At 46.9% G+C, this 17296-nt stretch overlaps 1 protein-coding gene across 1 annotated transcript in view; it reads right to left on the bottom strand.

Annotated features, from left to right (window-relative positions):
- Window positions 1-17296, bottom strand: part of SLIT1 (slit guidance ligand 1) — a 120125-nt gene that overhangs the window by 23228 nt on the left and 79601 nt on the right. The window contains exons 5-16 of the mRNA XM_083443783.1: window positions 10150-10221; window positions 9659-9730; window positions 8422-8493; window positions 7553-7716; window positions 6642-6789; window positions 5694-5765; window positions 5314-5385; window positions 4440-4511; window positions 3371-3514; window positions 2678-2841; window positions 1994-2017; window positions 1156-1300 (exon numbers count right to left, since the gene is read on the bottom strand). Coding sequence (XP_083299909.1) covers window positions 1156-1300; window positions 1994-2017; window positions 2678-2841; window positions 3371-3514; window positions 4440-4511; window positions 5314-5385; window positions 5694-5765; window positions 6642-6789; window positions 7553-7716; window positions 8422-8493; window positions 9659-9730; window positions 10150-10221 — 1221 coding nt within the window. The remainder of the gene's footprint in view (window positions 1-1155; window positions 1301-1993; window positions 2018-2677; window positions 2842-3370; window positions 3515-4439; window positions 4512-5313; window positions 5386-5693; window positions 5766-6641; window positions 6790-7552; window positions 7717-8421; window positions 8494-9658; window positions 9731-10149; window positions 10222-17296) is intronic.

The following is a 17296-nucleotide window of genomic DNA, read 5'->3' as shown; positions in this document are numbered from 1 at the left end:
CCAGCTTTCTAAGTCAAGCATCTGCAGCAGAAAGCCACTTGTCCGCATGAACAATGTGCCCTTTTCCTACACACAGATAATTTCAGAGAATTTAATATAGAATAGAAATAGAAGGTGAAATGGCCCAATGAAAGACTCAGTACTGGATAGGGCCAAGGGCCATTCCACTGTGCTTGCATGGAGAATAAATGCTTCATATAAAAGGCTTCAGATACCCGTTTAGTACACAATATGGGATGCTGGGTGCAGTGCAGTGCACAACAGAAGGGAGAGGCACTGGAGTGAAAAACGCACCAGAAATAGAAGTTCTAAGCTTTGTCAGTGTGTAAGATGAACACTGGGTACAGAAGTTAGGAATCTTAGATGAGTGGCTGAGGCAACCCAGTCAGGTGGGTGGGGAATAATAATGAGGATGATGATGATGATGATGATGATGATGATGATGATGATGTTGATGTAGTAGAAGAAGAAGAATTGGACATACTGCAGCAAGTATGAATTAAGTATGAGGAGAAAAAACCCTTGGACAACAAGGAGTTTCCCCCTCACTTCTATTTTCACCTTAAGAAAAAGAACTGTGAGTTTCATAGATTCATGGTTAGCAGCAAGTATGTAGGGAACCTTTTAACCTTTAACTCAACTGTCAGAGGCAGCATTCTTCCAAATACCAGTCACTGGGAATTACAAGTGGGAAGAGCACTGTTGTGTCAGATCCTGCTTGCAAGCTTCCCATAGGCCACTGGGAGAACAGAATGCTGGACTAAATGGACATTTGGCCTGATCCAGCAGGGCTCTTCTTATGTTTGCTGGACTCCGTAGAGTAAAATGAAATCCTGCTTCACAGATGGCAGGCGGACCCAGGTGGCCAGGTGTGCCTGGGAGGTCAGGTGTGCCTCAGCAGGGGGAGCCATTCAGCAAGCAGGTCCTTCCATCTCAGTGCTTGAGGGGGGAGGGCAAACCCCAAAACCATAGAGAATGCCTCTGTGTCTCTGCCACAGAGATCAGTCCTCAAAACACCAGCAACCCTACAATAGCAACATTTGCTATCTACAACTGTGTAAATAAAGCCACACGGAAAGCAAATAATTGTACTCGGTTTTTGATAGTGAGGAAGGAAGTATGGTTTTTAGATATGGCCAAAGCATGCTGACTTACAGTTCAGCTGTGGCTTGAGGGAGGCGCTCTGGGATCTTTGTCAGCTTCAGGTTGGAACACTCGACCACGTTGGCTTCACAGCGGCACTTGGGGGGGCAGACGACGTCACTGTGACATTCACTGTTCAACTGGTAGTCTTCCGTACCTGCCACCAAGAGAAAGCAATGAGACAGTATACACACAGAGGTGTGTGTGAATACTTGGGACTGTTGCATAAGCATATTCTGGAAGGGGATTCCTTCTGTCTGGGGCCATGAGGCCTCACATGCTGACTCTGCTCCCAACATTCCTGCTCACCCAGTCCCAGACCTTCTCCTGTTGAAGGGAGCTTCTACCATGGCTGCTTGAATGTGAGTAGAACTCTAGAAGCCACCAGGCATCTGGGAGCTCTGCTTTATCAGGGATCCCAGCTGAATGCAGAACTCATAAATAAAAATATATAAATCCTCTGGCCAGCATAATTAAGCCAGAAATTTCTGCACATAGAGTAAGGCTCCAATAAGTGGCACCACCATCAAGTAGCCAGAAGCAGTGGAGACTTGACAGACTGAAATTGGCTGTGGACCACCTGTGGTCTATTGAGTTCGCCACTCCTGTGCTACAGCAAATGGAGAGGGCAGATATGAAAGACAGAGACTGGTTGATCTTGTTCTGAGCCTTACAGTGCCTGCAAACAGTCCATGCCACCACTGCTGGATCTAATGCAAGCCATTAAAAATACATCATAACAGCAATCCTGCAAGGCTGCAACCTCATTCTGCCAGTAGTGCAAACATACCACAAACATATGCATGCAACTCAAGTGCAAATTCCAGCATCTCCATACTGGCTCCCTTACCTGGAATGAAATACTGTTCTTTGGCTGTGAACAGAAATATGCAGAGTGTTAATCTGAATGCAGCAAACTTAAGATATTAAAAGCTGTGCTGCTCATAACTTCCTCAAACATGTATGAACGAGTATATACAGTGGTACCTCGGGTTACATATGCTTCAGGTTACATATACTTCAGGTTACAGACTCCGCTAACCCAGAAATATTGCTTCAGGTTAAGAACTTTGCTTCAGGATGAAAACAGAAATCGTGCTCTGGCAGTGTGGCGGCAGCAGGAGACCCCATTAGCTAAAGTAGTGCTTCAGGTTAAGAACAGTTTCAGGTTAAGAATGGACCTCCGGAACTAATTAAGTACTTAACCCGAGCTACCACTGTATACTGCATATAGAAATGACATCATGCATATTAACTTAATATGTATTTCTGATGAAAAGTAGACAAATATACCACGAGCCATCAAAGTGTGAACAAGATGTAAGAGTTAATTTGTAAAATAAGAGAACAGAAACACTGCAGTTTTTCAGCTGGGGTGTGTGTGTATCTACAATATCTTCCCCTAGATTTCACTGAGGTGCTAATGCCAGGATCCCTGAATAAGTATGCAATGAAGTGCAGGGGGACATCCAATAACTGCTCTGTCCTGATCCCCAAATCTAGACGCAGCCCTACAGAAGAAGATCATTCGTACGGGAGCAGCGGAATTTCTTGCTCTTGATCTGTCCGATGCGCTTGTTGGCGAGGCGGCGGGGGCTGGCACAGCGAGCACCACTTGTTTCAATAGGATTGGCACGCAAGAAGTCTGCCAGCCACTTCAGGTTGCAGTCGCAAATAAAGGGGTTCTGGGCCAGATGGCTGTAGAGGGAAAGAAACAAGAGCAGCTTGAATTTCAGAGTTGTTCTGGTGGCTGCTGTCAGAGCAACCTTAAATCTAGCAACCAAGATGCTGCTTCTAGCTGGCATAATGCGGAATGCCCTTGTAGGCACCCCAAAGGCAAAGTGGTCCATTTCCTTGTGACCTCACTTTGGAGCCAGGATGTTGGGCTCTGCCAATGGCCCTGGGCCAGCCTCTACACTCTAGGGCAGTCTCCCCCAACTTGGTGCCCTTTGGAACAACTTCCTTCAGCCCCAGCCAAGTTATGGGCAACCATGTTTGGAAGACATCCAGTTAGGAAAGGCTGGTCTTGAACATGGTTGCAAAGGTATGGCCTTGCAAGGCTTTTCGCTCTCTTTCTAGAGCTCTGCCCCTGTGGCAATCTCCTGCCTTGGCCACAGAATCTTACCTGCCTTCTCAGTGGGACCCCCGTGTTCCAAGGGCATTTCCTCCCTTCCTCCCACAGAACCCTGTTCTCATTGGACATATCTTCAGAGAAGCCAGCACTCACAGAGTCTGGATGGCTCGCAAGGTGGCAAAGGTGCCCTTGGCCAAGGTCTGGATCTTGTTGTCGTACAGCGAGAGCAGCGACAGGTTCTGCAGGTCAGCAAAGGCATCTGCCCGGATGCAGTTGATCTTGTTGGCATTCAGGAGCCTGGAGTGAAGGAGCACAAAACACCATATCAGAGTGTGTGCATGTGCACGTTGTAATGGTCATAGTGGTAGTGGCTATCACACACACACAAAGTATTCTTGGCCATTGCTCACAGCAGGGGATTCCGCAGATCCCACCCACTCAACTAACACCCAGCATGTTACTCACATAGCCTAGACCAAGTGATAGTAGGTCAGAGAACAAAATGGCCACAAAGAAGACAGGTGAGGAGACAGGATATCCACAACCCTTCCCTGAATCTGAGGTGAACAGAAGGAAGGGATAGTATAGATCAGGGGTCGGCAAGGTTTACCTCGCCTGGGATGGTTCACTCCTATGGAGATTGCTCCGTGGGCCAGATCGCACCTGCGCAGATGCGATTTTCGGCATCTGAATCTGCGCAGACGCGATTTCCGGCACCACAGAAGCAAGTCCCCACTCCGCGCTGCTCCAGTTTAGTGCAGTGCACAGGGACTCAGCGAATGGGCAGCTCAGTTCAGGGGCGGTTCAGGGGCTGTTTAAACGACCCACGTGGGCCGCTTGTGGCACATGGGCCGCAAGTTGCTGACCCCTGGTATAGATGAGGAATACAGGCAGATGAGGAGAGAAGCAAAGATTAAAGCTGGGGAGAAGACAGTAACTCTAGATGATATTGTGGAGTAGAAAGACACAGGGGACAGTGAAGCAGGCTGTGTGGAAGATGAAGGCAGGGAAGAAGAAAAGGCTTGTTAAGGAGAGTTGCAGGTTCCAGGGAAGAGATAAAGGGCTGTCAGGTTTGTACATAAGTATGCTGAAATTGTATGGGAGCCAGATGTGAGGTCTGGAGCCCCTTTGCCATCTGGATCAAGGTTTCCACACTGCCACTCGCCCCCTGCTATAGTGATGTCCAAATGGCCCTCTAGTCATCCCTCTCACTTGTGCTTACAGTAGTTGCAGTGCATACAAGCCTCCGAATACCCCTTTGGGCAGCTCTGTGATCTTGTTCCCGTACAAGACTCTGGAAAAGAAACAAAACCAGTGCTTGAATTAGTTGCGTCTCTCGGTGGTTAAGTCCTGATGTACCTTGAGGAAAGAGGCCATCTTGAACAACTGAACCCAGGCTCACCCTTCATACCCTCACCCTTCACACATAGCGGACGTAACGATCATGAGACTGTGAGGTGCCAGCTGGCTTATGATGCCAGCACCAGGGAATCTGGATTCAAATGTGATTTAAGTCCCCACTGAGGCCCAGTTTGTATATGCAAATGGCCATATGCAGCCACTTGAAACAGCTAGGTAGGCGCAGCTCCACATGGCAAGCTGCCTGTGTCAAGTGGCTCCCCGCAAGGTTGCAGCAGTTTCGCTCGTTCCGTTGCAAACATTCGAAAGAGAAGGGTTGAAATGGTGAGGCTAGAAATCGCCATAGGACCATGGAGAGCTGCTTCATGCAAACACTCGCCATCTGGAGCTGTGCCTGCAAAATTGCATTTCAAGAGACAACCATGACACAGATTGCTCTTTGGAATGGAGCCACATTAACTTGCTGGTGCAGTGGGTGGTGGGGGAGTGTGGTGGGTGGGGCGACTCACATGCTAACATTATCGGCAGCAACTGGGAATGAGAAAGGCCAAGCAATATGTTGGCCAAGGGGGCTGTGAGTTGGAACTGGCATATTCAGGAAGCCACAGCGCATAGCCAGTGGTAGAGCTATGTGCGTGGAGCTTGTGCAAGAACATTCTCATGCTGCATGCAAGTGGCAATTCACTTCCCCACCTAGACTAATGTCTGCCATGCTTGCTCCCACTGAGGCTACTCACAGAGAGTTGAGTGAGCGCAGGCCTTGGAAGGCATCAGGTGCAATCTCCAAGATCTGGTTGTTGCTCAGGTCTCTGAAAGGCAAAGGCAAAGTTAACGCTTCTAAGTATGTAGTCACAGCTCCTTCCTTTTCTGAAGGTGGCTCTCTCACATTGTGTTTTTTACAGAGTATAATAAAGGCTCCACTCCTGTTCCTTAGCAGGACTGAGATGGAGATGCACATCAGCCAATACAGCTCTGTGCTCCCTCGAGTACACCTTGCAATGCAGCACCTGCTTCCCCTGTGCCTGTATCACGTCTAGACAGATGCTATTGCCTTAGGCCTGCACAGACTATTTGTCCATCAAGCCCAGCACTGTTCACTCTGGCTGAAGACACTCACATCCTTCGTAGCTTCTTATATGATGAGAAGGCTCCAGGTGGGATAGACTTGATGCCATTCAGTTCTAAGCGTCTGCATGGGAAACAGAACACAAGGAAGCAAATCAGCTTGAGTGCACCATGGGAGCAACTGAAGTGCCATCTCTTCCAACAAGGATGCCCCAGAGATCAGGCAGGAGGTAGTTCCCAAGAGTAGGCAGACAGCTGTATTCTTTGGATAATTCTCTTTGACACATCTCCCCCAGTTCTCTGGAAGCAGAAATCTCTGATCCTGGTACAACTTTTAGCCACAAAAGGGACTGGCAAAAACTAGAGTCATCTCCGCATAAGGGAGGAGTGGTGAAGCTTTATGGACCAGTGGACCACATCTTTATCTCCCCCTACCCTTGTGGGCCAACTTCAACAGTCAGTAGGGCCACCCATATGCCAGTCACCTGACACATAATGGCATCGGGTGATCGACACCTGTCAAAGCTTTGCACAGCACTTCCCAGATGCCCAAACCAGGTGATTGCCAGATGTTTGGGAAAGCACTGTGCAGAGTGCTTTGCTAGTCACATGCTTGGTGCTTGGGAAATGCTGGACACACACCTCTCAAAGTGCTTCGTTTCCCAGACACATGGCAACTGGCTGATTGTGGGGTGTTTGGAAAGCCCCTTTCAGTCATGCCCTGTCCTCACATCATGCATATGGCTTGAGTGAAATGGCTTGGCAGGCCAAATCTGGTCCATGGGCCAGAGGTTCCCCACCCCTGACATAAGGTCACAGTTGAGAATTGCACTATGGTGCTCCTTAGGCAACAATATATTCCCTGTTCCAATACGAGCTGAATCAATACTAGCCAAAGGAGACAGGAGCACCCAAGCAGAGTAGATGTGATTAGGAAGGGTGCTAGTGCTCAGGTCCCACCACCCCCTGCCTTCCCACCACGTTCCTAGGATCCACTCACATCTCAGTCATGGTCTCAGGCAAGTTGGCAGGGATGGCTGTCAGCCCCTTGCCGCGACAGTCCACAATGCCATTGCTGCAGGTGCACATGGCGGGACAGGAACCCGATGAAAAGCTGCAGATTTGGGTCCTGGTAGCATCCATCTGGCCTGCAGAGAAGAATGCAGAAGCTTAGTGCATCCTCTTTGCATAGGGCTTGCAACCCACGGCACTGCAGGGCATCCCTAGCCCTGCCTACCTGTTCTTTGCCTGTGGTCTGTTGGGGTTTTGGAATGTGTACTTTCTTCAGGGCAGCTAGAGAGCCTTTGGGCCACTAGCACGCCCTCCTCTCAGCCCCTCTCCACAGATGTTTACACATAGAGATGAATACATATGCAGAACTGCTACATAGGTTGATAGTTCAAATCAGCAGAGACAAGAAATGGACAGTGTGATGGGGAGGGCAAGTACACAAATGAACATGAGATAGAAAGGGCAGCATGGTGCACCATTTCACAACGCTGAGGAGGAAAACTACATAAAGAGCACAGGGAGCAAGCGGGCATCTTTCAAGATGGCAGCTTCCAGCACTAATGGTTTGATAGTTTCACACTGTCAGAAATAGAAAAATGCAAGATAAAAGGAGACCATGCTTTTAAAAGAATTTCTGCAGAATGAAAAGCAATTTCTGCAGTCCAGGCTGCAGTCATGCAACCACCATGGCCTGCACACGAGACACAAGAGCTCCTGAAACTAACGTGTCGTGGGAAGAGGGTCTCTGCGCATTTGAGAGACCAATGGTCTCTTGTGGCAGGTTTCACTAACCCTTTGGTTCCAGGGCTGATATGCCTTGAATCTGAGGGCAAAAGGGGCCTCTCTCTGGTGATTCTGGGGGTCTGCAAAGCTCCCTGGAACCCCATATATGCCACTCACCTGAACAGCTGAATTCATTCTTCTGAATCTCTGCAACGTTGAGACCACGGAGGGCAGCAGGGCCGGCACACTGTGTGAAGAGCCCAATTGTGGGGCGCTGGCGCAACCACTGGGAAAGCCAACCCAAATGGCAATCGCAGAAGAGCTGGTTGGAGTGCAAGCGGCTGTAGGGACCCAGGGGAGGAAAGGTTGGGGGAGGGGGGAAGAAACATCCATCACTGTCTTTCCACAGCTACCTCTTGAGACACCTGCATAGATACTGTAGGTAAAGCCATTTCTAGAGAGACAGACTTAGGTTTACTGAGCCGGAATGAAAATGTGGTGACATTTCCTGGGAAGGAGAGTCCAGTCCAATAGGGATCTGAAGCTGTGGGATTTGGGCCTTAGTACTCTGCATTCTGGGATGCGGGTGGCGCTGTGGTGTAAACCACTGAGCCTTGGGCTTGTCGATCGGAACGTTGGTGGTTCGAATCCCCGCTACGGGGTGAGCTGGATTGCTCTCACCCAGTGTCCTGCCTACCACATTAATGCCATCACTTTCTGTCCCATGATGCACCTTCTCATTAAAGGAACCAACAACTCCATGAACAGAGCTATGGCTCTTTCTGCCATTGGGGGGCAGCACCCCACATCTTTGTAGGGCCCCAGGTTCTTGGGATCCTGGGCACAGGGTTAGGCATTATCCACTATGAAAACATCAGTGCTAAGAAGGGAGACCTGCAGGACCTAAAAGTGAAAAGTTGCCAAAAGGATTCCTTGTATGGACTGGTAGCTCCCAGCCCACCATGCTTTATGAAATGTCCAGTCTGCGGTCTTCCACCCCACCCCCAATCCCACCCTGCCCTTGGGCTGTTTCATCATGTGCTCACAAGGTGCGCAGTTTGGGCATATGGTTGAAGCTGGAGATGGGGATGGTGCTGATGTTGTTGTTGTTCAAAGTCCTGCAGGAAGGAGGAAGAGGAAGAGCATCAGCGAATGCTGGAGAGAAACATCTTGTCCTTTCATCTGGCTGTGTGTGCAGTGTACACACAAACAAACAAGGCTCACAGAGTGGCATGTGACACTTCTCAGATTGACAGCACATCTTGTTTTCAAAATCACTTTCAGCATGGGCGAAGCAAGGGCAAGTTCTAACACACCCCTACAACAGAGGATCTTAGAATGACACATCAACAGGTGAATTTTAGGGCCATCTTAGCAAGAAAATTTGCATTGACTAACAGGCGAGCTTCCCTGGGATTGCATGCATATTACCTTCATCTGACCCAACGCTCCCCTCAAGCTTGGGAGGAAGGCCCTGCTGACATTAGTAAGCTCAGGACCAGGCTCCAGCGGTTTGCACAAGGGGAGCTACTGGGCTTTGGGTTGTCACTTGATCACTTTTGAAACCAGCCCAGGTGTAATGTTATTTGTTTTGCTTTGTTTTCACCACTGGGATTTTAAAAACCCTCTTAAACTACAATCCTATGCACAATTGCATAGTAATATAGTAGGACGATTATGACTAATTATTACTATTGTTGTTGTATTGATTTATCACCCACCCTTTGAAAACAATTTAAAATTCAACATTAAAAACAGTTCAAAACAAATTAAACACTGAAGCTAAAGTGACCCATCAACACTACTCTAGGGAGGGTATCCCATAAAGTAGGGGCCACCATTGAGAAGGCCCTGTTTCGTGGTGCCCACCAATCTAAATGATCTCAAATGCAGGCCAACAAGTAGGGCTTCTGATATCCACCTTAAAGCAAAGGTAGGTTCATACAGGCACAGCTTCTCCTTCTAATAACTTAGCCCCAAACCAATGAGGGCTCTAAAGGTGGAAAATAGCCAGGAGTGGGGTGTTGAAAGGGATAAAGCTATGGCCACCTCAGCCAGCAGATCATACACCAGTGATAAAGCTATAGAGGAAAACACGACTCTTTGCCCACATTTTGGGGTGGGAACTGTTTCTTGCGAAGAGTTAGCCCTAACCCCAGGATGCTTCCAGGCCACCCTCCTATTAACTGAGCTGGATTCTACCACAGTCATGCTTTTCTAGGCAGGCTCTCCATTCAGCCTGATAGGACAAACCTTCTACAGAGCCCTCCCAGAGACACTTACAAAACTTCCAGGCCACGGAGAGCACGGAAGGCCCCTTCCTCAATGCAGCTGATGTGGTTCTTGTCCAGTTGTCTGAGTGATGAAAGAGGAGATTAATATACCTGTTCTCAATAGCTGTGCTGGCAGACCAATACATAGGATGCTTGACACAAAGACCAATCTGCTGCACTCAATGAAAGGAGAAGAAATGCTGGAGGACTTGGTGGTAGGCATAAGAAGCACTGGAGAACTGCAAGTAGCCAAGAGGAGGAGAAGGATAGGTATGGGTGGGTGGGAAATATGATTTGGGGCACAACAGGCACTGCATTATATCTGTGGGACACAGATGTAGAAGGATCTGTTGTAGAAGGAATTTTTGAGATCTTCCTCTACACAGTTGCTAGCCCTATGACCTCAGTATGTGCATGCATGAAACATCATGCCAATCTCTCCAGGGCAATGTGGCATGCTGTGCTTCCCTATCTGCTGCCCTGCTGGGCCAGGTCACTCACAGGTTCTTGAGATCAGTAGCTCCACGAAACGCCTTCCTGGGAACAGCCAGAAGGAGGTTCTCACTCAAGTCCCTGCAGATGATAATTTTAAGAGAGCCATTTGTCAGTGGAGAGACAATGAAGTACGGGGGCTTGGCAAGGTAGTGAGGCATCAGGCTATGAGGACTAGCAGGGGAATACTAAGCAGCAATGAAGAAATATTCTGCACATGCTCAGATGCATGACCACCCTTATTGTTTTATATGCACCAGAGTGAACTCTGGCACTGAAGAGGTGCTGTGTGTGGCCCAAAATACTGCTCTTTTCACCAAACACCCCCCAGGACACTGGCACAGCGAACAGCATTGCATTATGTGCCCCGTTCATATAATGAATGGTTCATCTCATGCCACTTCTGTCATGGCAGCAAGATGAGATGACCAGTGGTGGTTTGAATACCTTAAACAATTTAAATAAGAATGCACGTTTTCAAACATCCAGTATCCACCTGATTTACGGCAAGGTACAAAAGCAACCCAGTCAGTCCATTTTAAAAATAGCAAAATAAACATGAACAGTCCATTTTAAAAATAGCAAAGGAGGTGACCTAATGGACAATGAAGATGCATATTCCAGTCTCTGGCATCTGCATGCAAGAAACAAGGTGAGTCTTAGCAGATGCAAAACCTCTTCCAGCTCTTCATTCCACAGCATGGCTCATCCAGTATCGCTGCTGGCCCCTTGTATCTCACCAAGAGTCATGAAGGGGCTGGGAGAAGGGAGTGGACAATTGACACTTGCCTTTCCCAACCCTGGGAGTAGAGGTATCCTCAGAACAGAAATGCCCAGTGACTGCTGATGTATTAGCAAAGATACTTGGCAATTCTATGCATCACACACACCACACACACACACACAGAGAGTACCTGAGTGGAAACTTAAAAGAGTACAAGCTGTGATGGTTTTTAATTGCCTTGCTGCCATTTCCTAACTTCCAAATTGTTTCGCGCAAACCTGTAATGGCTGATGCTTATCAGTGAGGTGCCTTTTGATAAATTTCTGTATCATGAGACTAACACACACATGTGCACACACGCTATTGTGAACACAAACACACAGCCTGCTCCACCACCCCTGCAAACCTTTTTTGAAAATAACAACTGCAATCTAAGAGCAGGAAGAAAGTAGGATTGCCACAGTACAGCTCAATCCTAACCAGGAGAGGGCAGCAGATGCTCTTTCATTGCTGACTGATGTCACCTCTTCATTCAAGTGATGCTACCTTTGAGACAGAACAGCAGTTCCTCAGACTTGGCACATAGCGTTGGGGAAAGGAAGTGTGCATGACATCCTGGTTTCTTCTCCACACTTCTGCTAACAACCAACCTCTCCAGCTAAGTGGCATCATTAAAAAGCCTCCACTGTTTACAATGAGTGTCCAACACTCCTTTAGACTGGACCCTCGTGTCGCTACAGGCAGCGGCTGTGCAACTTTTGACCACAGAAACATGTTTCTCTCAGAGAACGTGTTTTGGAAGCAACTTTCTTCAGCCTCCCTCCCTCTGGCCCAAACCGCAAGATCCCACTACAGTGGAACCTCTGGTTGTGAACAGGATCCGTTCTGGAGCCCCATTCGTAACCTGAGCAGAACGCAACCCGCATCTGCGCGTGCGCGGGTCACGATTTGCTGCTTCTGCACATGAGCGTGACATCATTTTGAGCGTCTGCGCATGAGCGAATGGCGAAACCCAGAAGTAACCCTTTCCGGTACTTCCGGGTCGCCGCAGGACGCAACCTGAAAACACTCAACCTGAAGCAAATGCAACACGAGGTATTTTTAAAAAAAATATATTTAATCATTTTTTCGATACAAACAACAACCGCAAAAAAACACTACAATGAAAACCATAATAACAATAACAACACAATTTGACAATTCAGATTTAAATACACTGATATACCTATGACTGCCCCCTTTTAACAATATTTCCCCACCTCTCTCTCCTCCCCCCACTTCCCCCCACTATCCACCTTATCGCTTAAATATTCATTCCAGATTTCTTTATATTTATCCATTCTTAATTTGCGTTGACATACAATTTGTTCATATGTAGCTAACCTGTCCATATTATCAATCCATGTGCTGAATGGAATCTTTTTGCAGCTCTTCCAATTCATCAAAACAAGGTTTTTCTTCTTCTAATATAGCACGGTACACCCATTAATTTTTATTTTTTTTATGACTGTACTCCTTTTCTAAGGAGCATAAGATGGAAAGGCTAGAACTGAGAATATGTTCATCTTTGTATTCCTCTCCAATTCATCTCTGAAACATCCCTCTAACCCAGGCACTGTGGGGTTAGCAGAGGCTTAATATATATGTGGTATATATGTGAATGTTGGGGGCAACCAAAACACTTCCAAAGATTGACGCATTTATTTATTTATTCATTCAGTTTATTCCACATGTGAATGGTGTGTGCTATAAAGAGGCAATTTACTATTAGGAGGTGCTAAAAATAGCACTAGAGTGTTCAGGTGATGGGATCCCTCACCAATCTCTATGTAGCAGCAGCAGCAGCAGACACCATGGTGGGGCCTTCCAACAGTTCAATTGCTGCTGCTAACTGGGAGGGGTGAGGCAGTGAGGAGGCTGACATGGTGCAATCACATCAGCGGAGCCAACCTGGTGCTACTGCTTTGGAGCCAATCTGGGGTTTGGACCACACCACCTGGTAAGCAGCAACAACAATTCAGCTGTTGGGAGGTGAGAATCACTGCCCCACCCCATACCATGTGCCTTTGATATATAGATCTATTTACCTAGGCAATTTAAAAAAGAAAAGAAAATCCAGGCTCCATTATCATTTTTCTAAATTTCTTCCTGGATCACCATGACCTTAATGGCAATTTTTGACAACTAGATAGTGAGAAGTGTTTGCTAACCTTATTCCCATGTATTCCCTAAGGGGAATTGTTTCTAGGGTCTCATAGGTCTGGTTCACATGTGATGTTTAACATTAACCATAGTTAAAAAACAAAAACAAACCATAGTTAAAGCTGTGGTGCCTGTCAGGCTTCCACTTAAGCCTTAGCTTATTATGCCACCGAATGGTTAAAAGCATCAGCGAGAGCAACTGACCCTTAACAGCAGTTTCAATTTTTTTGCCACTTTTCAACTGCAGATCTGTACCTTTTGGGGCACAATAGCTCCTTAACCATATTTAAGACAGAGGTCTAAGTTCACATAAAGGACTAAGCTGTGGGTAATTTTAACTAAGGTTAAAACTACAAACCTTGTTTAACAAGTGAGCTTAGACCATCAATGAAGCGGCTGGACTGGGTTCACACACTAAGCCATGGCTTAATAAACCATTGTCTAATAAATCATGAATTAGCATTGTATATGAACCGGCCCCATTCACACAATCCTATAAAACATCCATTGGGTGCATTTGGCCAGAGGCACTTGAAAATCCAAGGAAAGAACCTTTGGGAACAGGGAGCCAACATTTCTCCTCTGAAAGAGTGCATGATCACAAAACTGTTAGAACAACCAGGCCTTTGTGAAAATGCCAAAGCACAAATAACATTCCCATCTAATGAGGACTTTCAGAGTTCTAGGCAACTCAACATTCTGTGTCATATTGAAAGTTTTTAAAACCATAGTTCTTCAGAAAGTAGGAGTTCCAATCGCTTCATGCTCAGAATTAAAAATCTGGGAATATTAGAGATTATTAGGAACTTCAAATCTTTCTATAACATTGTTACTACAAATGATTGGTTGGAGTCCACCAGCTCTTCACAGCGACTGATTCTATCACTATTTTTATTCACTTTTGGATCTTTTCTTCTCCATGGTCTGGTCTGTCCTCAATCAATAGGACTAGCAACCTGCTGCACAGATGTTGAGCCAGAGCATAGTTTGGAGTAATGTAACCATCCATCCTCCCCGCCTTTGCAGAGTTCATATTCACACTCCTCTCTTCAGGGAGGCAGCTGCCCTAGAGGTGAGTGGAAATAATGGAGAAAATCACCCTGTTCTCTCCCTCTTGTACATGTATGGACCTGTTTTCATTCAGTATCACAGTAACTCCAAGGAACATTAAGCTGCCAGTTTCCCAGACACAAATTGCTCCAGTCTTGATGAATGACAGCTTGTAGCAACAGCTTTGTCTGGCTTCAGCGGAACGTTCTGACCAGTACTTGCACCATCCTGCCATCCATTTATGCCGAGTCAGATAAATCAAGACCCCCAAGAAAAGCAGCCTTATTACAGAATGAAGGATCATCTCTTAGTGAGTGAAAACTAGGGGACCCCATAACCAGTATGCATACAACAAAGTATGTTTCAAGCAATGCAAATTCTGGTAGGACTACAGAGCAGGGCAAATATCTCCCAGGCTCTTCATCTGACTATGAACTAAATGCCCTTTAATAGCAACACAAATAGAATATGAGGTTCATAAAACTAAAGTGCTTACGCTACTTTTTACTGCTCAATGTTAAATAGGCAATAAACACGGGTGGGTGGGTTTCCACATGTGATGGAAATGCTCAGTTTGGACAAGGGTGTTCCAAGACATCTCTTCCATTCTACTGCAAATAATTTCAACAGACCCCCAAGTCATCCTCATTGTTTATATTTCCTGATACAACGTGATGTACAAAGACTTAAACTTTGTCCAGAAAACATGCTGATTTCCTTTAATTACCTCTGCATTTAGTTTAGAAAAGGTTAGCTCATCTCTTTCACCCAATGACTCCTTTAAAACAAGCATGACCACCAGCCTCTCCAGGGCAATCTGACCCAATTTCCAGTTTCAGTTGTGGTCGCATCCCATCACCAAACAAATCATGACACCGAGAGTTTTCCCGGCTAGCCTGCACCCTCAACATTGCACCCTCTCTTTGGTCTTCGCCTCAGCCATCCCTCCTCCCCTGTGTGCCTTGGACATGAGCCACTTGGAGGGATCCCTCGCTGGGATTGGTGCCTCGATTGTGGGAGCCAGCGAGGCCTCCCAGTGCGAGATCCTGGCCAGCACTCAGCAAGTAACTAAAGCCAAACTGTCTGACATCCATAGGACACAGCTTTCCCAGTGGGGAGCCCACTCAGGCAGACAAGCCAAGCACTTAATCTCCTGCCCTATGGGCCAGGCTGAGCCTGGTGCAAGCAGGGGGTGCAATGGTATTATGAGGCTCTCATTCTCTTGGCTAATCCCAACTTCACACTTTAACCTGATTGAGGCGTGTTTGGCTTGCCAGCCCCTCGTGCTGTTTGAGGGGATTAGGGTTCGGCTCAGCGGGATGGTAATTGCTTCCTACTGCTCCAGACCATCTTGCCCAGCCTTTAGCCATGCCATGGAAAATCCTGTCTTCATTGCCCAGTCACCAGCGGGGAGATAATCAACTGGCAGTGCAGAATATGCTCCCCAGAACCCCCACTTCCATCCATACCATAAGGAGATATGAGGCACATATATTTTGCGCCCACAGAGGAAGGATCTGCCATTTTGTCATGCCTGGATTGTGTCTGCTGCATTCTGTATGTTGGTGACACTCAACTCTATCTCTCTTTTCCATCTTCCAATCCAAGAGAGGTTCCTTAGCTTGTCACACTGGGAAGGAGGAGGTCTAGCCAACTGAGGCTGAATCAAAGAAATACAGAGGTCCTGTGGAATGGGAGGCTGACCTTCCAGAGGTTTGGAGCTGGTTCTCAATGGGGTGGCGCTCCCCTGAAAGACTGGGTACACAGTTCGGAAGCACTCCTGGACTTGGTGTGACCTATGTATGCTCAGGTGGTGCTGGTAGCTAGGGGTGCATTCTTTGGCTGATATGCCAACTGCAGCCTTATCTGGATAGGTCTAACTCAGCCCAAACATTTTGTGCCCTGCTCACATCCAGGCTTGACAAGTGCATTGTGATCTTTGTGGGACTGCCCTTTGAAACTTAAGTTTTGATAGGGATAAGAATGTCAGCTTCAGTAATATCTTTACCATACCAGCCACACTGGCTACTGTGACATTTCTGATTTGAATTTAAATGGCTAGCTTTCATCTTTAAAGTCTTAAATGGTTTGAGGGACCACCTGCACCCATCATCAGGCAGCCCACACACCAAGATGTGCAGTGGTGGCTCTCATCATGCACCCACCTCCTACATCAGTGAGGTTGGTGGCCATGAGAGGGAGGACCTTTTCCGTAGTGGCCCCACAGCTTTGCAATGCCCTTCCAGAGGGTCCAGAGAGGGCTGCCATTCATTAAGCTATCTGGAAGTCTTTAAATACATATCTCCTGCTTAGCCTGTTATTGATCAATGCCTTCTGGCTTGGATTGTGGGTTGCTAGTGCTGTGAAAAGTGTTTTAACCGACAGTCTGAGTATGTTGATTGATTTTTAACAAGGATTGAAGGTTGCAATTTTTTTCTTTTGTTGATATTTTGCATACTTTTATTTGTATGCCACCTTGTCCAGAAATATCAGCTAGGAAGTATATAAATAAAATCATGCCCAGCCCATTCTCTGTGGAAACATTGAATTCAGAAGAGATAAGCAACCTTACAGATTTATAGGGATGGCATGGAAGTTTTAAAAAACAAATCTTTTGCCCCTTTACACCACCCTTTCTAAACAGCCACCACAGTGCCTGGACACAGTTCTCTTGCTAACAAGCGAGGAGATACCAACAACTGAATTCCTGATGTTCAGCCTCTAAAAACTTCCAGACTGCCAAAGTGATTGTCTGTGTGCAAGTGACTGTGTCTTTCTCTCTCACTCCCACCTCCATTTCCACCTCTCTTTATCGCCTTCTGGTTATCTCCTTTGCTCTGTTCAGATCTGCTTCTCCTAGAAGACAGAATTCTGATTCCTTATTAGAGTCCACTGTCGGCCTCATTTTCCTCGGGAGACTACATAGCTAAGTGCTGGGCTCTCTCACGCCACCGTGCTATAAGTTAAATGGCATTAACCTTTCAGCCAAGTGCAGGTTCTACAGATGAAAGGTTGTTGGTGTGACATTCACTAGGCAGGCTTCCTGAGAAGTGTTTTTGCTTTAATTTATCCATGTCACATAAGTCCTAAGCACAGCTGCAATTGACTGCTGCTGCTAAGCCTAAGCCTTTCCTGGCAAACAGAGGTTTTCTGGGACTGAACATGGTGGCCCACAGACCT

This window comes from Podarcis tiliguerta (assembly GCF_965153285.1).
Source record: "Podarcis tiliguerta genome assembly, chromosome: 5".
NCBI classification, from domain to species: domain Eukaryota; kingdom Metazoa; phylum Chordata; class Lepidosauria; order Squamata; family Lacertidae; genus Podarcis; species Podarcis tiliguerta.
The sequence above is the reverse complement of the archived record's forward strand: the minus strand, read 5'-3'. Positions and strand labels throughout refer to the sequence as shown.